Consider the following 22,184-nt stretch of genomic DNA (forward strand, 5'->3'; position numbering starts at 1 on the left):
GGCAAGTTACATCGGCACCTGTTACAAGTCTGTGTGTGGGAACAATAGTACCTACTGTCTGTTTTTGAGGATCAAATAATTATTTTATTCGTGTAAGTTTAGTTCATCTGCCTAAAGCACTTAGAACAATGCTCAGCACATATTCAGCTTTATGTAACTGTTACCTATGGTAAGGAAAACAGATGACATACATGGAGCCACTGTATTTCTTTCTTTTCTTTAAATGTTTTTATTGATTTGAGAAAAGGAAGGAGAGGGAGACAGACCAAAACATCAATCGGCTGCCTCCCATATGTATCCCGACCTGGGACCGAAGCTGCAACCTAGTCACGTGCCCTGACTGGGAATGGGACCAGCGATCCTTTGGTGCACAGGACAATGCACAGCCACCCGAGCCACACCAGCCAGGGCACCACTGTGTTTCTTGTCTTGTTTGAATCAAGAATTTGTATACAGCTATCTCTTTATTTGAAAAATATATAAACCAAAAGTTTCCAACTTCTTGTACATGTTGAAAACTTTCATTAAAGATCTCTTGGATACAAAATATGGTCCAAGTGGCTCAAAATTAATTCTATGACATATTCTAAAGTCATACTTATTTAGAAAGTCTGAAGATTTTTTTTATGGTAAAAAAATACCAAGCTGAAACTTTTTATTTTGCTAATGTACAAACAGAAGATCACAGTCACTTTCTATGGTTTCTAAGCACAACTGATGATTCCTGTAAGATGCTGCTGACCTTCACAGAGCAGTGCCCGATCTTCTGTGAAAACCCAACCTGCCTTCCTTCCGACCCACAGAATTAATGTCTCTTCAGAAGTCTTGTCGGATGTTTTCTTTGTTGGCCTCTCCAAGTTGCTGCTTCATTTGGAAGACTTCATTTTCTAATTGTACAATAGTCCTTTCAATCTCATAATTCTTACTGACCAAGGATACCCAACTAGAATAGAAAAATAAAGGAAAATTATTCATTGTAAAATTTCTTTTAGAAGATTTTATCAGATATACATTTTCAGTCAGGGCCGTAACATTAATCTTCACTTTTAACTTTTCTTTTTAATGTTTTTATTGATTTCAGAGAGGACGGGAAAGGGGGAGAGATAGAAACATCAATGATGAGAGAGAATCATTATCAGCTGCCTCCTGCACGCCCCCCACTGGGGACTGAGCCCACAGTTCGGGCATGTGCCCTGACCAGAAATTGAACTGTGACCTCCAGGCTCACAGGTTGATGCTCAACCACTGAACAACATTGGTCGGGCTGCATTATTTCTTACAACTGCATCTGAATTTATAATTATTTCAAAAGAACTGGAGAGATAAGAAAGAGTGAGGGGAGATAGTATTTTAAGTGATTAACTGAAAAGGAGAGAGAAATAGGGCAGAGTCATTAGTTTAACACAGTGGAGAAATTTCTAGAGTTGATAAGAAAGAGTTCCAGCGATTCAAGGAGTCTTTCCCTAGGAAAAAAAATCTCTAAAAACAAACAAAAAGAAACACACATGTATGTTTAGGTTATATTAGCTTGGAAAAAATATGAAAAGTTGCCTAATAGATAACATGGAGTACATGAAGGTGGAGGGGAAGGTGAAACAAGGAGAGTAATGTATGTGACAGAGGGAGGGAAGGTAGAAGAACAGCAGAGAAAAAAAGAAAAAATAATACAAAAATTCACAATTATATTTAGGAATTTGTATAAACTTATGTGTATATAAAGAACAACATTCAAAAAAGAAAATATATAAACAAAGGATAAAAAGGACTAAGACACCAATTATCAAGAAAGTACTAAAACTCCCTTCTGAAAGCTAAAAAATAGGTCATTTTTTTCCCCTTAAAAACAGGTAGAACTGCATTCAGAGAAGAAACACTGCACTGAAAACAGGGCACTCTAAGAACAGAATCAATTAGCAGCAGTTCAGGTTTTGGTTTAACTCTTCCATTGTCTTCTAAGCCCATGCTTCAGGAGGCAAGGCAGTATTCAGAAGACAGCATTGCTTTGACACCTGTGACATCCATCCCATTGGAATACTGTTTGAATCAGACTATTGAATCTTGATCTTAAATTTGCTAAGCAATTTAATACATGATGGAATTGGAGGTACTCACTTTGACTCCATTTCTCTTAATTTAGATCCAGCTGTGAGTTGCATGTTCTTTCGCTGCCAGTTTAAATCTTGAATATGTTTCCTGTAAAAAGAATTACTTATAAAACCCACCTACATTTTAACAATCTATAGTCAATGTAATATATCTTTAATTCCTTGAGAGCAGATACATGAAATCATACTCATTCCAGAAATTAACCTTCCTCTAATTATTTTTCAATTCAATTTCATAAAACACACCTATTGTGAAAAAACTAAGCATACACACATATGCAGGCTAGAAACTGAAAGCCCTCCTCCCATGTGCTTCTCCTCCTCCCCAAGAACAGCTGGTTAGTTTTTGATAGATGTCTTTTGGACTCTTTCCTATACGTGTAGAGATTAATTTGTTTGTGGGTTTTTTTACATAAATCAGAATATGCAGGTTATTCTGCAACTTTTCTCCCTTCTAAAAGATCCTTTTCAATGCCTGCAGACTTGTAAATTCAAAGTGACCTGGTAGAGATGTTTTCAGACCTCAGGGCTCTTTCTCCTCCACTCAGGTGGGGCACACCCAACACCGGATGCCGGACAAAGAGCAGATCATCAATAGCTTACTCTGATATGACTATAATCCATTGGTTCCTTTTTCTTCTCACTCTATTAATTAGGGGTTCAGCTAAACTTTATTCTGAAATGAGAAAACATTTTACCTTAACTTCTGGAGCTCTTTCTGTGCATGTTCAATCATATGAACTAGATTTCTAAGGAAGAAAATGAGAAAAATCAGATTAAAATACATTAAAATCTAATAGAACCAATTAAAAGTGATCTAGCTGACACAGGGTCATATTTTTCTGCCTAAAAATAGTTAATATTGCCCTAGCTGGTTTGACTCAGTGCATTGGGCGTTGGCCTGCAGACTGAAGGATCCCAGGTTCTATTCTGATCATGCCCAGGTTGTGGGCACTTTGTTTCTGATGTTCTCTATTCAGTCAATTCTTATTTTTGCAGATTCTGTATTAATGAATTTTCCTACCCAATCAGATTCATTTGTAACCTCAAAATCAATACTTGCAATATTCTGGATCATTCGGCAGACATTCTCAGAGCAGTGAAAAATCTGAGCAGTGGACGCACGTGTTCCCAGCTAAAGTGGAGTAAGACGACGCTCTGCTTGCCCGTGTCAGGTCTCATACAGAGATGACTGAAGGATGGAGCCTAATGTCCAACTCTGACAAGTTACTCAATACTTCTGAACTTTGTTTTCTCTTTTAAAAAGAAAATAGAACCTGCCAGGATGAGTTATTTATATGTACGTGTGTATTTATTTTCCCCAGGAGAAATGTTACACTATTTGCTTATTCAGTATTTAAGACCACTTTTATAGAACATAACATGAAACCAACAAGAATCAACTATGTAAGTAATTCCCGTTAAGAATTACATTCTACTAAGTTGTGATTTGTAAATCAGACCTCAGAACTCATTTTATTATATTATACAATAAACGTGATAGTTAGGTTTATGTTTGGTTGTTTTTTTGATAGTTAGGTTTATGTACACAAACTCTGAGGTGGGTCTTAGATGGATGTGAAAGAGACACATTGATTGGTTGTCTCCTGCATGAGCCCTGACCAGGACTAGGGATCAAGTCTGCAATTGAGGTACTTGCCCTTGATAGAATCAAATCCACAACCGTTCAGTCCCAAGGCTGTCGCTCTAACCACTGAGCAACTGACTAGGGCTCAGCTCTACTATTTTTATCCCAGTTCCTCTATCCTACTTCCTACATTAAAAACAAACACACACACAAAAACCCAAAGCTGTGGGTGGAACGGCTTTTTTAAAAAAACAACAAGCAATTTCTTACTCATTATATACTTTCCAGGCATTGCATCCATGCTGTGACATTAGTTCTAGATTCTCAATTCGAACAGCTTGATGCTCTAACTGGGCCATAGAATTGTTTACACATTCTTGCCATGCAGTTATGTCATTTTTCTGACCCGAGGAAGGGGCTGGAAGTTCATATCTGAAATTAAACAACAATATAACTACATAGTCCCCCAAACCTTTTCTCTTCCCAACAGAATGCCTCATGGGCCTAAGCACACTATAAAAACTACAGAAGATTGAAGATAAGATGCAGACTTTACAATGACAAAAAACCTATTTACCCTAACAAGCAACCACTTTACAAAGAGGAGTTAGCAATATTACACACAGCTACAAAAAACTGTTCCCATCAATGTGAAAAGATTCACTAATCTATGGTACATTCATATAAAGGAATGCTATAATAGATATTAAATGATGTTACTGATGAACACTTAAAACATTAAGATGTTTGTAATGTAGTAAGGGGGAAAAGTAGGATACAAAAAACCATGCTATCATTTTTGTAAAACACACCTATGATCTCTCCACATTCCCACCCACATACCCACACCCTCGAGAGAAAAATATTGGACCTCACTCTGTTCTCTTCACACTGCCCAGTCTTTTAACACTGCCAATAGAGCCAGCAAACACTCTTCATAAATCTGTTCACTACTAATGAGTTACTACAAACGAAGTTTTCATTTCCATTTTAATATTATTACTAGATACTGTGTAAAAACTGCAATTATTCTTTAAAAACTGAGGAAATGCAACTGGGATCAAGAGGTAAACCATTTTGTTTTAAAAAACAAAAACAAACACCTTAGGGGGGAAAAAGGAAAAAATAAACCACACTTTATGAATGTAGCATTTTTCAAACCTCTGACTACAACCTAGAGCAGTGATGGCGAACCTTTTGAGCTCGGCGTGTCAGCATTTTGAAAAACCCGAACTTAACTCTGGTGCCGTGTCACATATAGAAATTTTTTGATACTTGCAACCATAGTATAACAAAGACTTATATTTTTGATATTTATTTTATATATTTAAGTGCCATTTAACAAAGAAAAATCAACCAAAAAAATGAGTTCGCGTGTCACCTCTGACACGCTGTCATAGGTTCGCCATCACTGACCTAGAGTAAGAAATATTTTACACTGTGACCCACTACACAAAGCAATACTTACCTGTAGATACAATGCATTCTGACATTTTCTATCCTACTTCCTTTACCAAGTGCTGTGGTGCCTTACTACATTTACTTCACAACCTACTGCTTATGGGTCATTACAAGTTGGTTAGAGCATCTTCCCATACACCAGAAGGTGGTCAGGGCACATACCTGGATTGTGGGTTCCATCCCTGGTTGGGGTGCATGCGGGAAGCAACTGATCAATGTTTCTTTCTCTCTCTCAAATCAATGAAAACATATCCTCGGGTGAGGATAAAAAAAAGGAACATCTTCAAACATTAACACAGGATTATATGAACTACTACTATATGAAAAAACAAACACATAAGCAGACAAGGATTTTCCCCTTCCAGTATTTGTTTTAACATGGCTGTAGTAGTTTTACAAAAAAATTAAGATTAAAGAATGATTTGAGATAGGACCAAGATGGCGGCGTAGGTAAACACCGGAGACCGCTGCCGCAAACAACCATTTCAAAAATACAACTAAAAGACTGAACGGACATCACCCAGAACCACAGGAAGGCTGGCTGAAGAGAGACTCTACAACTAGAAGGAAAGAGAACAGCAAATCGAGGCTCAGAGGCGGCGCAGTGTGGAAAATACAAAGGTACCGAGGTGCGCGCGAAAGCGGGCTGGTGGCTGAGGGCGCGGTTGTCGTTTTCTGTCGGGAGTGAGTCTCAGACTCTGGGCTCCAGATCCGGGCGAGTCTCTAGGGACCCAGACTCAAACGGGAGAAGCGGGATTACCCGGCATCAGTTGGAACCTGAGGGCAGCTTTCTCTCCGAGGTTTGCAGCGGCTGCCGGGGTTCTGAGAAGCAGAACCTCTGGGAACGGGACTGAGCGTGGCCATAACTGCTCCCTCCGCCCGCCCTGTTGATCCCGCCCCGCCCAAAGCCTGCGCACAGCCATTTGCCGATCGCCTCAGGCAAAGGCTGGATTAGCGCCTCCCCAGAAGACAGACGTTTTCCGCACAGCTGATTCCTATAGCCAGTCGGCCTGAGGGTCAAATCCCCCTAGTGTTAACTACAACAATTAAGGCTTGGCTAGAACAAGACTGCGCACAGAGACCACAAGGGGGTGCACCAAGAAAGCATAAAAGATGCGGAGACAAAAAAACATGACAGAAATGGAGGATATGGAGCTAAGAATCGCAATTTTGAGGGCTTGCCATAAATTTGTGCAGAACCTCACGAAAACTAATGAGACCCTCGATGCTACGATAAAGAAATTAGAAAGTAAGCATACACGGACTGAAATAAAGAATATTATACCCAATAGCAGACCAGAGGAGTACAATAATCAAACCAAAGATTCGACAAAAAACACCCAATTGGAAAAGCAAAATGAAAAAAGAATCCGAAAGTGTGAAGATAGTGTAAGGAGCCTCTGGGACAGCTTTAAGTGGTCTAATATCAGAGTCATTGGAGTGCCAGAAGATGAGAGACAGCAAGATATTGAAAACCTATTTCAAGAAATAATGGCAGAAAACTTCCCCCACCTGGTGAAAGAAATGGACTTACAGGTCCAAGAAGCGCAGAGAACCCCAAACAAAAGGAATCCAAAGAGGACCACACCAAGACACATCATCATTAAAATGCCAAGAGCAAAAGACAAAGAGAAAATCTTAAAAGCAGCAAGAGAAAGAGGCTCAATTACCTACAAGGGAATACCCATACGACTGTCAGCTGATTTCTCAACAGAAACTTTGCAGGCCAGAAGGGAATGGCAAGAAATTTTCAAAGTGCTGAATACCAAGAACCTACAACCAAGATTACTTTATCCAGCAAAGCTATCATTCAGAATTGAAGGTCAGATAAAGAGCTTCACAGATAAGGAAAAGCTAAAGGAGTTCATCACCGCCAAACCAGTATTATATGAAATGCTGAAAGGTATCCTTTAAGAAGAGGAAGAAGAAGAAAAAGGTAAAGATACAAATTATGAACAACAAACATGCATCTATCAACAAATGAATCTAAGAATCAAGTGAATAAATAACCTGATGTACAGAATGAACTGGTGATTATAATAGAATCAGGGACATAGAAAGGGAATAGACTGACTATTCTTGGGGGAAAAAGGGGTGTGGGAGATGCGGGAAGTGACTGGACAAAAATCATGCACCTATGGATGAACACAGTGGGTGGGGAGTGAGGGTGGAGGGTGGGGTGGGAGCTGGAAGGAGGGGAGTTATGGGGGGAAAAAAGAGGAACAAATGTAATAATCTGAACAATAAAGATTTAATTTAAAAAAATAAAAAAATAAAAAAAAATAAAAAAATAAAATAAAAGCAATGCTTGGATCAGGCAGCAATGGAATGGATGGCCCATCCTACATGAGAAAAATACAGGCATAGCAGTTCTATAATGTATCTGCAGCACCCATGGCCTACTTGGTCCAAATACAAGAATTTATAATTAAGATCCCATTTATGATTTGACTAGTAGGGTCTGAATCATATATTTACTATGGTTTTTACTGGTGAAATCTATAGTTGTATTTGGGATATGGATATTCTGTAAACATATGCTACTTTTTGGATTATAGATTTCCACTCTCTGCCCCCTGTTTTTGTTTGCTTTCTTTTGTTAATTTGTTTGTGATGAATTTCAGTAAACAGATATATTTAAACTACTATAAAACCACTATTATTAAAGTAAGTTATTATTACAAAAAAAAAAAAAAAAAAAAAAAAAAAAAGAATGATTTGAGCCTAGCTGACTCCAGAAATAGGACTTACCGTTTCATACTGAGCAATTCAATTGGTTGTCGAGCAGCCAGTCTTTCAAATTCGTTTCTCATTATGTCTGTCTGATGTGGAAATTAGAGAAAGAATTATTTCCAAAATCATACCAGCAAGTTAAAATTAACAACCACCAAACAAATAATGAATCTAACCTACTAAAATGCTTATACTTTATAATGACCCATGATAAGTGATCATCACCCTTCTCACAAGTCTTCTCAGGGTTAAATGCTCTCTAGGGTCCGGAGAACAGGCACACACTTCGTATGTAAAGGGTCTGGGCGGACAGGACTGATTATCCTAGTAAGATTCTCAATCCCAGTAGTAGACTAGAATCAGCTGGGAGCTTTGAAAACAATTCCAATCTCAGCCACACCCCACCCTGTTCCCCCAGTCCAGTGGTCGGCAAACTGCGGCTCGCGAGCCACATGCGGCTCTTTGGCTCCTTGAGCGTGGCTCTTCCACAAAATACCACATGCGGGCGCGCATGAACAGTGCGACTGAAACTTCGTGGGCCATGCGCAGAAGTTGGTATTTTGTGGAAGAGCCACACTCAAGGGGCCAAAGAGCCGCATGTGGCTTGCGAGCCGCAGTTTGCCGGCCACCGCCCCAGTCCATTTAATTGTCCTGAAGTGGAGACTGGACACAATTATAATTTTTGTTTTTAATTCACCAGTCAATTGTAAACTAAAGCCAGTGTTGAGAATCATGGATCTAAGTATTCATTGGGGGTGAGGAATAGAGGGCTTGGACATAAAATGATTTGCTCTAAGGCTATGAACCTAAGGCTATAGTTTCTTTTTTGGTCCTGGCTGCTATTTTACATTTTACTCCTTACCAAGAATGAAGGGGGGAATGGGCAAAACAAACAAACAAACACAAAAAACCCCACAAAAAACAAAACTGGTTTCTACTATCTGGTCTAACAATTTTCCCAAAAATTGTGGTATAACTCTGTTTCTTTGGGCCCAATGTTTTGATCAATATCCTATTCCATTTGTTCTGCATATTTCCAGCCCTGAATATAAAGAACTGCATTAAGTGAAATATTTAGATATCCCATGTAATTTCATTTTTGAAGGTTGCAACTTTCTCAACAATTAGGCCTAAGGGGGGTAAAAAAAAAAAAAAAGGCTTTCAGAAGCCCACATTCCTAGTTTACAAGTTTTGCATTAAGCATTTCTTATTGGAGAAAACCTTTTTTTTTTTTTTTTTTTTTTTTTTTTACTACTGCTGTTACACAAAGCTCTAAGAAAATATAGTTATCTAGTTTCCTGCAGAAAACCAGGGTATTCTAGCTAGAGAATATGCAGTGACAGACAAGGATAACAACCAACAATTAGATAAAAGAGAAGCTATAAAAATGAAGCAAGCCATCTTGAGCCATTAATGTAGGAACTCTTACTAACTCACATGGCCAGTTAAGTGAGAGATCTGGAGTTTGAACTCAACTCGCTGCAAAGACTGAGCCAACTCTCATGGAGCTAATTTATGAAAAAACACTAGGCATGTCTGGCACCAGTAAGCATTCACTGAATAAAACTGCCTTAGAAGCTCTTTAAATATTTAGGTGCCTATTGTGTACCAGGCAGGCTTCTAAGTGATAAAGATATGGCGGTGAAGAAGACATAACTACTTTAATTCTTTGTATAGCTTTATCAATAATCTAATATTTTCTGCCTTATTTGTCCTCACACTCTAGAACGTAACCTCCATGAGTATGGACCTTACCTATCCTGTGCCCTTTACTTGGCATAGAAAAGACCTTCATGAATAGTTGTTAAATTAATTAACAAAGGGCAGTTTCAAAGCCAGTTTGAGGAGTGGTTAAGGTCTTGAGCACATTAGCCTCTCTAAGCTGCAGTTTTCCCATCTACAAAATTTGGGATAGTAAACATAATTATATAGTTCACAGGCTATTTTTAGGACCTCGAGAGTAAGCCCAGTACACAACCAGCTCCTATTATTAAAAAGGATTAAATAATCAGAATACTAATTATAAAGATAGGAAGCATGTTGTATTTTAGAGAGCTAAAAAAACTAGTTCGAGTATTTGTAAGTTTGTAACTGAATGCCAGCTGTGAAACTTTCAAAAATCAATCTACTAAGAGAGCATTACTGTACTTAATTCTCGATGTGGTACTATCTATATTTGGATAACAGTATTTAGAAAAAGCATGGGAAAATAGCGTATCATGGGAAAATCTCTCTCCTACTTAAAACAGTATATTTTTCATGTTACTTCAACATAAATATTGCATTTTAATGACAGAATCTTTCATAAATAAATGGTTACCTATAACGGGGAAAAACCCCAAACATGTATGTATTAAAATGCTTAACAGAATCCATTAACTTAAAAATATTTTACATTTAATTTCGCTCATTAGACCCTAAATATCTTGGGTGTACAGACAAAACATGTAACTGGTATATTAGGCAGATATGGTTGGTCCCCTCATTCACGTTCTGTAAACACCTAGGCTTTATAGAGAGGCTACTACCATCCAGGGGTTCTCAGGCGCTTAGGGCATTCGGCTGATCTATACTTAAAAACCCTACATCACTTAGAGTGGACCTCAGAGCGCAGGGGACCCGCTGAGAAGTAACAAAAGGAATCTAGCTCAGAAACACGTACACACTAATTTTTGGATTGTTAAGTAATTTTCGGAGCTTCAGAAAGTCTGTGGGTCTCAGAATAACAACCCCAGAACAGAAGGCTTATCTAGCTGTTTTTATAAAAATTGTTTTTTTAAATCCTCACCTGAGGATAGTTTTCCATTGATTTTTCAGGAAGAGTGTAAGTGAGGAAAAGACAGAGAGAAACATCGATGTGAGAGAAACACATCGGTTGGTTGCCTCCCGCCCCCCCAGGGCCCGGGCCTGCAACCAAGGTACGTGCCCTTGACCGGAATCCAACCGGGGCCCTTGGTCCGCAGGCCAACGCTCTATCCATTGAGCCAACCCGGCTAGGGCCTATCTAGCTGTTTTCAATGGCCTGGTAATACCTATGCAAGTCAAGCAAGCAATACTTAGAAGCCGGAATTTAGAATTCACTTGAACGTGGTAAGGCTCTCAACCCAAACTAAAGATTCGCGGGAATCCTGATTCCTATGCCGGGCTCAAGACATCACACTTACCTCAAAAGCAGAATAATCCGGGGCTGTCAGGTAGCTCAGGTAGTTCTTAGTAGGTCGATACCTGCGAGTTTCCTCCTCCACCAGTGCCGCAGCCTGAGAACGAGAAAGGGGGCCAGTGTCGGGGCAGCAAATTGTACGCGGCTGCTTCCAGCTCCAAGGGCCAGCGAGCGCGAGTCTCCTGCAGAGACACCCAAACTCACCGCTTCCCGCACTCCGGGCGCTTCATAACCTTGGTCAAAATACGGCAGCGCATCCACCACAGCCTCTCCAGCCACCAAGCCCGTGCCCGCCATCCTGAGGTTCACCTGCGTTTTCTGAAACTGCGCAGGCTCAAGCCTGTTTCACTACGCCTGCGCCCGCTGCCCACAATTTACGTCACGTGCGCATGCTCAGTTGTTAATTCTGAAGGCGCGCTCCGCCCTGTTTTGTTTTGGCCGGATGTGACGTCACGTCGTTGCCCATTCGGTGGACCGTGTCAATTTCCCGTCCCGGCCTGCACCACTTTTATGCTTCCGTCTGGCTGCAGCTTGTGGAGGAGTGAGACCGTTGCTCTCCTCCCGGACGCGCTCTGAGAGGGGATCGTAACACTTCTGTGTGGGACTGGCTGCAGGATTTGGCGTGGGGAGAGAAACCGGTTTCCCCCCTCGGCTTACTCCTCTAACCTTCCACCTTCCCTTAGGCTCCTCTCCCCTTGCACTCCATGCTGTCCTCCCACCCTTCGTGCTCGGCGCCCTAAGATGCTGCGCTTTGGGTAAGGGCAGTGTTTTCACAGATTCTAGAAGTGGGCGCAGTCCCCAGCTCTAATGGTCTGCCTACCAAAAGTAATCTGATCTACACCAGGCGAGATTGGTAACTGCCCACCAACCCCAACTTTTAAAAATCCTGTCATTTTGCCTTCAGGGCGTTTGTAAAATCCAGTCATTTTGTTGTTAGGACAGCCGGTAATAGAATATATCCTGCCCTGTGTGCAGTCTAAATCCAAGCTTTTTGTCTGCCAAGTGCCTGAAAATATTGGCCACGGTAATTAAGCCTGGTTAGTCTTGGGTTAATTCAGACGGTCGTTTATGCAGTGGATTTTAGTATATTGATTTTTATATCCAACTTTGTTTGTTTCTAATAGTTTTTTGGTGTAGTCTTTAGGGTTTTCTATATATAGAATCATATCTGAAAAAGTGACACCGGATTACCTTTTAACCTGTTAGATGGATGTGCTAGCTATAGATTTAGTGAAATAAAAGATCTTTACATTTTAAGCAATTTTACTTAAAATTCTCCAAGAGACCCATGGGATTTTTGTATTTATTCATTAGAAGAACTGTAAACAACATTTTATACACATCTTGAACAATTCTTTTACAAACATGTCCAGAATTCATAAAACTTTACAAAAAACAAAATAAAACAGACCTAAGAAAAGGAAGCAGCTCCAGCTTACAGGGATAAAATATGACCCTCATCCCCAAAGCAAAGGTCTCACAGAGGCATGGCCAGGATCCACCACAATAATACCTACTGCCCCCATTTTATAAACAATTCCAAGTTACTGATTGTTCTCTCATCAGCAGCTAGTGTTCCCTCTTCTGACAATCTTTGTCAGAAGAGACCAAATGGAGAGTTATCTGGTAAAAGCCCCATTGGGGTAAGCTGCTTAATAAACATTTTTAAAAAGACATGGGCTCAGTTCTACTTGCTGGACCCACATCTATAGTAATTATGTAGCACCGGTTACCTGGTGTCTGCTTCAATTCATCCATGCACACCTGAATGGGTGAACTGACAATACTGTACAAGTCAATAAACTATGTCCTCATATACCTTGTAAGGTTTTGTTAAGCTTGAATAAATATTTTTATGCCAGGTAAAACCATCATCAGGAGTTGAAGAAAACTGACATTTGCTGTAACACCAAAGAAAACAGCACCATCACTGACAAGTTCCTCTTTCCAATCACTAACTGCAGCTTTAGACCTTAAAGGTTAGGGTGATGATGTGGTGTCGTCCCAGGTAATGTTCATCTTCATGACTCCAATTAGAGCAAAAATTCCAACAATCCTAGGAGAACTGAAAAGAGTCTCATCGAGACACCTCTAGTTTGAAGTCCCTTATCCTCAGAGCTGAGTTGGCTCTGGTACACTTCAGCTTAAAAGAGAACTTTTCAATAGCTACAATCCCATAGAGCTCAAATGTCCAGCTCAGGACCAACCAGCTTTATCTGTGTTCACCAACGAACAGTTTTGGCTTCAGTCCTGGTTCTATTGTATAACTTTGGGCAAGTTACTTAACTCCTTTGAATTCCAGTTTCTTCACTAGTAAGATGGAGATGCAAGTATCTCAGAAAGTCGATTTGAAGACTAAGATGACATACACACATGTATGACAGTGCATGGCACGGGGTAGACACTAAAAAAGTAAAATAAAACGTAGATCTCATGCCCTTGGAAGGACATTTCCTATTAGTTGTAATTCCAAAAAGTTTCATGTTGACACATGAGGGACATGCTACTCCAGTACCACACAGTGTGGGGGAAGAGTTGCAAGATGTCTACTTTTACAGGGTACTCAGTAACAGTACTAATAAATAGGGCTTCCAATAAGTGAGACTCCCCTAGACGGAACATGGACAGAAAACAGCCCATAGGTTTAAAGCTGCCATGTAGTTCAGTGATGAGAATTACATGTTGGAGAGCTAGTGTTAGCCACTTCTGTCATGCCTCCCTAGTACCTTGAACTCAGCACTTCTCTCATTGTGCTCCTCTTTTGAGCTGCTTTTTAAAAAATGCAACACCAAGTCTTTCCCTGATAAAAGACAAGTGCCTTTACAGCCTAAGCACAAAACACAAAGAATAAGCCCAAGAATCAAGTAGAAAAGGCCACTTAAAAACAACCAGAGGCAGAGTGAAGAGAGCATTGGTTCCAGATGACTCCCAACAGTTCTCCAGTGATTACAAAGCAGCACCAGGAGACTCCTCCTCCAAGACTCTGGCCCGCTTTGGAACCTTTTCAGCTTTCAAGGATTTTGTAGAATACTTCAGGGCATCCTGACTCTTGGAAAAATACTTTCTTTGGCACTTTCTGTCCTATTTAGGATGAGAAGTCAGTGGGAGATTTCATTTCTTCTGCAGAAATTTCATTTTACTTCCTACAGGGAGAAAAAAGTAGAGTGAGCTCTCATTAGTTCATTTTTTTTTATTTTACATTATTTGAGGCAAGGGATTAATAACCTAGTTATTCAGAACAGCTCTGGAGTAAGCTGCTATATCAAGCGAACAGTTGATGTGATTAACCGATTCCTCCAAGGTCTACAATTGTAGAGGCAGAAGGGAACTCAGACATCATCTAATCCAGTGGTTTTCAACCCTGCCTGCAGGTTAAAATCACTGGCATGCTCCCCAGAGATTATAATATTGTGGTCAGAGCTGAGAACCACTGATCTAATCTAACCCCATGGTATAAAGATGAAACAACAGCCCAAGGCATAATTTGTCCATGGTCTCTCAGCTAGTTAAGGACAAGGCCTAATTTTAATTAGGGGTATATATTTCAAAGATGAATGTAAATACCATAGATTGTAGGTTCTTCATTGTTTTGGGCTAGCACACCACTGTTCTTCTATATCATACTGAAAACTTAAAAAGGTAACTATAATTGAACAATCATAAACTACCATATTTCTTTTTAAAAAATATTTTTTTCTTGATTTCAGAGAGGAAGAGAGAGGAGAGAGATGGAAACATCAATAATGAGAGAGAATCATTGATTGGCTGCCTCCTGCATGTCCCACACGGGGATTGAGCCCACAACCTGGGCATGTGCCCTGACCGGGAATCGAACCATGACCTCCAGGTTCATAGGTCGACACGCAACCACTGAGGCACACCGGCCGGGCCCAAGTTTCTTTATGATGTGTAAAATTAGAGACTTGCAGGACAACCTCTGTTGTTTCAGATGTCCTCTAAGCCAGATGTTTTTAAACTGGAGTCCATGATGGACTTTAGGGGGGTTCATGAACACCCTAAAGTTATATGCAAAATGTTTGTATGTTCTAACTATATTTTTCTGGGAAAAAGTCCAGTTTTTATAAGATTCCCCCAGGGATGTGACCTAGAAAAGAGTAATAATTGTGACATGCAAATTCTTACATCTTAAGGGAGCATCATCTGAGGAAAACGGTCCCATGGACAACTCTGACGGAGAATCCCAACCTCTGAGAAAGAGACTTCTTTTGCTCCAAAACACTTTGGAATTAGGGGTCATGGTTTCTGGTCAGCCTGCTTGGGTTATATCATTGATCTGATTGTAAAGGTTTTGCAATGAGGCATGCTTATTGCAAAAGCTTTTCTCAGCCTCGTTTTTCTAATAGGAAGATACGGCAACTCACCGAGACTCCGCAAAATTCTGTTCACCCCACTGGGTTCAGACTCAGGAATTGTTTCCAAATACTGGAAGGCCCGGACCTCAAACAAACCTACAAGGAAAACTCACAGTGAAATTGTCCAACGCTCAAGATTGAAAATCCATTAAATAAAACTCTGTGTTCACTACTATGTATCTTCATAGTTAAAACAATATTACAAAAAATATTTCCCATAATAAACAACTCAGATTTTGAGCCCTTGTAGCTTTATGCTATTTTTTGTTTATATTATTTTCGAACCTTCCAAGTGCTCACTAAATAGGGAGGAAGAACTTCATGAGGAAACCGACCTTTCACCCCACTTTTCCGAAGCTCTCGGTCCTGGATGAATCCTGCAAACATCTGAGTTTCCATGAAGAGATCCAGGAAGTGGCGAACGCTGCGGGAGGTGTGAGATTTACGGAATGGCTCCCTTTGGAATACACGCTCCCCACGCTCAGTGACAGTCATGTTCAGAGAGTAATGTCCCACCAGCTCCACAAAAAACCTGACAAATGCTTCGGACACCAGAGAGTTGAGTGTCACATCTGATGCAAAATGAAAGAAAAGAAAAAGTCCTCTAAATTTTGTGTTTATGGGAACACTGGGTCTAGTTACGAAACTGATGCCTAGGAAATCATGATTAAAGGAAGGAGAATGAACATAGGAATACTCATTCTTAGCATTCTTGCACTCTCCATGACTTGCAAAAGCAAAGTCATTCTTACCTTCAATTCCTTCCCACACCAACACTCCCATTACATGTTTGATATGCAAAGCCGGGCTTGCACATCTATAATTTTACTGGGACTGCTCTTTCTAAGGCCACTAGTGAGAACCAGACAAATTTGCTCTGCTCTTCTATTGTTAGACTTCTTTAAATTCTATGTTGCATTTGTGCTAATCCCCTCCTCAGTCCCCGGGTCTCCCACAATTGTATGCTTTCTTGATTTCCTGATTCCTCTCCTGCCTTTAGACCAATTTTTCTCTTGCATTTCGTTCCTCTTCTGGAGCATGGTCCCTTCCTTAAGCAGCTAATTGGCATACAGATAGATAGAGCTGGCTCTCCACGTTGATAATTCCGAACCTTAGATCTCCATCCCTGGTATTTTACGAAAATTCACCTTCTACATTTTCAGACTTCCTATGGGTGACCATCATTTGGCTGTCCCATTAGCACTTAAATCCCATTTGTCCGAATGTCACCATATAAGGTCCTTTCAGGAAATTGGTAGAATATGAATTGAATAAATAAATGATACATGTTCTGAACCATATTCATTGTATTTCACCACCAAAATCAGTTTCTCTTTCAACTTTCCCATTTCATATAGCATCATGATTATCCCATAATAAATAATAATTTATTGAGTGCTTAAGATATGTCAAGCACTGTATTGTGCTTTTACTGATGTAAAAGTACGATGAGGTAGGTATTATTTATTTATCTTTTACAGATGAGGAAACTGAGACTCAAAACAAAGACATTCTCCGGAGACATTTCATCTAGTACAGTGAGAAGCTGCCCGACTGCCGAGTCAGGTGATTTTGAACCAGTACCGCATATAATAATGCATTGCCTTCCAGGGTCCAGGCTCAAGCCTCAAATTCACCTTCAACTCCTCATTTTCCTTCCATATCCAAACAGTACTTTCCCCCTTCACAATGCTTCTAGCTCTTTCCCATGGGCTTTCAAATAGCAACTTCTAAATGTATGTTTCTAAGGTAAATATTTCCTCTGAATCCCAAATACATGTATGTAAAAGCCGATTTGGTATCTCCAGTTGTATGTTTGCTAGGTAGTGGATGTCCAATAGGTATCTCAATATTGAAAACTGAACTTTTAATTACTCGTCCAAACCTGCTCCTTCCCTAATGCTCCCCATCAGCAAATAGCCTTAGTGTTCTCATATGTAAAATGGCAATTAAATAATGATACAAAGATGAAATAAGATGTAAACTAAGTTCTTAGCACAATGCCTGGAATGGAGTAAGCCACCCTATAATTGTTATTTGCCTATTTATTCAACAATACTTACTGAATATCTATCGAATACTGTTTAAAAGCACTGGAGATAGAAAACAATACAGACAGTTGCTGCTTTCATGGAACTTGGATTCTAGGACATCAGCTGATGATAAAAGCCACGATAAAAAACAAGGTCGGGAGGATGCCGTGGAGTGGTAAGGGAACGGGGACAATTTTATTTCTTTTTTTTACAAATGATTTAAAAAATTCTCCTTTATAATAGTCTGAATTTTCCAAGTGTTCTATAATTAGAACTTATGTACTTATTTATTTTTATTCCTATTCCTCTACCTCCTCCTCCATGGTGACCATCAGCTTATTCTCAATACCTATGGGTCTGTTTCTGTTTTGTTGATTTGTTTTGTATTTTTATTTATTATTTTTTTAATCCCCACCCAAGGATGTTTTTCCATTGATTTTTAGAGAGAGAGGAAGACAGAGAGAAATATCAATGTGAGAGAAACACATCGATTGACTGCCTCCTGCTCATGCCCCTATCAGGGCCCAGGCTGGAGAGGAGCCTGCAACCAAGATATGTGCCCTTGACCAGAATCAAACCCAGGACCCATCATCTGCAGGCTGATGCTCTAGCCACTGAGCCAAACTGGCTAGGGCTGTTTTGCATTATTAGATTCCACATATAAATGAGATTATACAGTATTTTTCTCTCTCTGTCGGACTTACTTCACTTAGCATAATACCGTCTAATTCAGTGTTCTCAACCTTCCTAATGCCGCGACCCTTTAATACAGTTCCTCATGTTGTGGTGACTCCCAATTTCATTGTTACAAACTGAACATAAGTAAAGCATAGTGATTAATCACAAAAACAATATGTAATTATACATGTGTTTTCTGATGGTCTTAGGCGACCCCTGTGAAAGGGTCGTTCGACCCCCAAAGGGGTCGCGACCCACAGGTTGAGAACCGCTGGTCTAGGTCCATCTGTGTTGTCACAAATGGCAATGGTATTATTGCTGAGTAATAGTCCATTGTGTATTTATACACATCTTCTTTTCCCATTCATTCTACTGATGGACATCTAGGTTGCTTCCATATCTTGCCTTTTACTAGCAATGCTACAGTGATCACAGGGGTGCATATACCTTTTTGAATTAAGTGTTTTTGTTTTCTTTGGAGAAATACCCAGAAGTGGAATTGCTAGGTTGTATGGCCACTCTAATTTTAATTTTCTGAGGAACCTCCATAGTGTTTTTCCACAGCAGCCGCACTAATTTACCACCCCTAGGACAGGACAGTCAGGAACAGCCTCACTGACAAGGTGACACCTGGGCATGGAAGAAAGAGCAGGAGCCAGGGGGCTATCTGGGGGAAGAGCTTTCCATAAATGCGACCGAGCAAGTGCAAAGGTCCTGAAGTAGAAGGGGAGCTGGCACAGTGAGGGTCAGCGGGAAGCTCATCATAAGCTTTTTCAGGACACAGGCACAATCTCATACTCTCTACCTTGCATGTCCTGGAGCGGGTGCTGACATTCAGTAAATATTTACTGCCTTGACCGCAAGTCCTCAGGCCACCTGTCACATACCTTGTGAGAAATTCTGCTCCTGAGCCAAAATTTCATTTCGTTCTTCCAAAATCTGCATTAGGGCAGCTTGGAGTTTAGGTGGTAAAATCTCATCCTCGTCAGATACCTTAAGAGAAGAAATTGAAAATGTTCATAAACTTTGAGAGAGAGAGAGTGCACTAGTTAGGGCCCCCAAATGCCAGTGACTGTATAAGTGGCTGAAGAGTCAGTGTGAAGCTTCCTTCCCGCACTGAGCAGACTCCAAGATGCTTATGGCGTCTACATCTTCACTATATTAAATAATATAATTACCAAATTTTCTGGCACTCTCTATTAAATATCTCTCATTTACAAGTCTTATGATACATTAGAAAGATCATCCCCAAACAAATGGTGTTTCAAAAGTGATGAGCTAAGGGATTTTGAAAAAAGTCTAGGGAAATATTCTTTCAACCCTGGGTTCAGTGCTCACAAGCCTACATACAGTTTACATATACTAAGGGCTGCTCTAAGCAGGCGTTACCAACTCTCTCTTCCACTTTCATACCCAGAAGAAATGACCACGTCTTTTTTGTCCCTACTGTATACCTTGTACAAATTTCTATTACACCATTTTTAAAACTTTATGTGTATGTCTGCACCCCCTCCCCACTGTTAGACTATAAGGCTTAAGGGCTCAAACTGTGTCTTACTCATATTTAGATTCAGAATATCTGGAAATAATCAGTTTCAAATGCTTGTTATGTTTAATTAAATTAGAGGCTTATACGTCAACCCGTCTGGACTTGAAGGGAGAGTTGCCTCTTTTGAGAAGCACCTGTAATCTGTTTCCTCCTTCCTTCTTTGGGTTACACAGCTAAGCCCAAGCCAAACGGTTCAGGTCAATTGTGTATGATCAGCCACAGTGCCAGGTCAAGTATGTGTAGGAACTCAAAGTTGTGCCTGACTCATCTTCTCTAAGTACTTTCACATATTTCCTGTCTAATTATCCCCAAACATTATGTAATCACCTCCTTTGTCACTCACCTCCTGTAAGAACTTGTCCGCACAGAGATCAACTATCAGCACCTATAAAATAAAGGAGCCAGGCAAGTTAAACCAGAGACAGTCACAGGAAAATCTGTAGGCACTGCTTGGTCAGAAAGTTGCTAAGAACGTAGATCTTAAAGGTGTCCATCACAAAGAAAATAAATGTCTAACTATGTGAAATGATGAATGTTACATTTTTGTGGTAATCATTTCACAATATATACATATGTTAAATCATTATGTTGTACACCTTATACTAATACAAAGTCATAGGTCAATTATACATCAATGAGAAGCCTGGTGCACAGTAATCGTGCACTGGTGGGGTGTGTGGCCTGTGGGGATTGGCCCGCTGTGGGAGTGCCTCTCATCCAGGTCACCAGAGCAGCTATGGACCTGCCCTCTGAGCGGCTGCTCCCACTGCGGTAGCAGCTGCTCATGCCAGTCAGCTGAGTGCCTTGACCACCAGGGGGCAGCTCCTGCGTTGAACGTCTGCCCCCTGGTGGTCAGTGTGCATCATAGCAACTGGTCAACTGGTCGTTCTGGTCATTCCGCCATTCGGTCTCTGAGCTTTTAAAAAAAAAAAAAATATATATATATATATATTTTGATTTTTTACAGAGAGGAAGGGAGAGGGATAGAGAGTTAGAAACATCGATGAGAGAGAAACATCGATCAGCTGCCTCCTACACACTCCCTCCTAGGGATGTGCCTGCAACCAAGGTACATGCCCTTGACTGGAATTGAACCTGGGACTCTTGAGTCCACAGGCTGACGCTCTATCCATTGAGCCAAACTGGTTACGGCTCGATCTCTGAGCTTTTATTATACAGGATAAAACTGGGGGGTTGGGGAGTTAAACCCTAAAAGGGAAGACCAGTCCTTTCAGTAAATGGTATTAGGAGAGTTGGCTATTCATATGACAAAAAATAAAACAACACCCACCTCCTAGCATATTAAAAAACACACCAAGTTCCAGGATTCAGAATAAAAAATTAAAGGCATGCCCGGCCAGTTGGCTCAGTGGCTGAGCGTTGACCTATGAACCAGGAGGTCACAGTTTGATTCCCAAACAGGGCACATGCCCAGGTTGTGGGCTCATTCACAGTGTGGGGCGTGCAGGAGGCAGCCAGTCAATGATTCTCTCTCATCATCGATGTTTCTCTCTCTCTCTCCTTTCCTCTCTGAAATCAATAAACATATATATATTAAAGGCACAAGAATAAAGCTTCCAAAGCTTCCAAGATATAAGTAGAAGGATATCTCCATAAAGTTAATATAAGCAAAAATTTAAGTAGCTCACACATACAAAAAAACTCCTACCATAAAGGAAAAGATTGACAATTCTAACCACATTAAAATTAAGAACTTCTGTGCATTAAAAAATGCTGTTTTGGAGAATGAAAAGGCAAGCCATAAAGGGCTGGTATCTAAAATATAAAATGGCCTCTTAAAAATCAGTGAGGATGAACAATCCAGTAGGGAAGATAGACAATGAATTTTATACAAAATGATTTCAAATGGCCAATAAATAGATGCTCACCCTCAACAGTAATCAAGGAATGCAAATTAAACCACAATGAGAATACCACTACACACCCACCTGAGAGGCTAAATTACACAAACTGATGATGACAAGTATTACTGGTGAGGAAGTGGAGCAATAGGAACTCTTATACACTACTGGAGGGAGTTTAGCTTGCCACAACTATTTTGGAAAAACAGTATGGACTTTATTTACTAAAGTTAAAGATATGCTTACCCTATAACCCAGCAACTCCATTTCCAAGTATATACCCATAGAAATGCATGCACATATATATACCCAGGGTCATACACAAAAATATTTACAGCAGCATTATTCATAATAACCCCAAATTGGAAACAACTCAAATATCCAACAATGGTAGGATGGATAAGAAAACTGGCACATTCACACAAAGGAATACTACAAACAATGAGAATGATCAAATTACTGTTAAATTCATCAACATGGATGAATCTTACAGACATAATGCTATCAAAAGAAGCCATTCAAAATATATATATTCAATGGGCAGGTCCATTTATATCAAACTTAAAACCAGGCAAAACTGAACTATATTACTTAGGGGTACATGCCTAGATGTAAAACTCTGAAGTAAAACAAGTACATAAA

General features: G+C 40.1%; 2 protein-coding genes across 4 annotated transcripts in view; both read right to left on the reverse strand.

Moving 5' to 3' along the window:
• Positions 1-205: 205 nt before the first annotated feature.
• BCAS2 (BCAS2 pre-mRNA processing factor) lies at positions 206-11,386 on the reverse strand. The gene is made up of 7 exons (XM_070396312.1): positions 11,252-11,386; positions 11,052-11,144; positions 7,906-7,976; positions 3,964-4,125; positions 2,804-2,854; positions 2,113-2,193; positions 206-943 (listed from the first exon to the last, which is right to left on the reverse strand). The coding sequence occupies exons 1-7, from the start codon at positions 11,342-11,344 to the stop codon at positions 817-819; spliced, it is 678 nt and encodes a 225-aa protein (XP_070252413.1). The 5' UTR covers positions 11,345-11,386; the 3' UTR covers positions 206-816.
• Positions 11,387-12,314: 928 nt separating this feature from the next.
• The window catches only part of DENND2C (DENN domain containing 2C), a 50,363-nt gene continuing 40,493 nt past the window's right edge, over positions 12,315-22,184 (reverse strand). For 2 of the 3 annotated variants that reach the window (XM_070396133.1, XM_070396132.1), the window contains 5 exons: positions 20,024-20,065; positions 19,019-19,124; positions 15,756-15,992; positions 15,430-15,516; positions 12,315-14,190 (listed from right to left, as the gene is read on the reverse strand). In XM_070396133.1, coding sequence (XP_070252234.1) covers positions 14,159-14,190; positions 15,430-15,516; positions 15,756-15,992; positions 19,019-19,124; positions 20,024-20,065 — 504 coding nt within the window. In that variant the 3' untranslated portion in view covers positions 12,315-14,158. The remainder of the gene's footprint in view (positions 14,191-15,429; positions 15,517-15,755; positions 15,993-19,018; positions 19,125-20,023; positions 20,066-22,184) is intronic. The other variant, XM_070396135.1, reaches the window with a different exon arrangement.

Source organism: Myotis yumanensis, unplaced genomic scaffold, assembly GCF_028538775.1.
Source record: "Myotis yumanensis isolate MYYU_CA2020_CCGP unplaced genomic scaffold, mMyoYum1.0.hap1 SCAF_17, whole genome shotgun sequence".
Lineage (NCBI taxonomy): Eukaryota > Metazoa > Chordata > Mammalia > Chiroptera > Vespertilionidae > Myotis > Myotis yumanensis.

Coding starts and splice junctions, on each gene's coding strand:
- BCAS2 (XM_070396312.1), bottom strand. CDS start 11,344: ATGGCGGGCACGGGCTTGGTGGCTGGAGAGGCTGTGGTGGATGCGCTG. Junction 7,977..11,051: donor CGGATTATTCTGCTTTTGAG/GTAAGTGTGATG, acceptor TTTCCACATCAG/ACAGACATAATGAGAAACGA. Junction 2,855..3,963: donor GCCTGGAAAGTATATAATGA/GTAAGAAATTGC, acceptor TTTCTTCCTTAG/AAATCTAGTTCATATGATTG.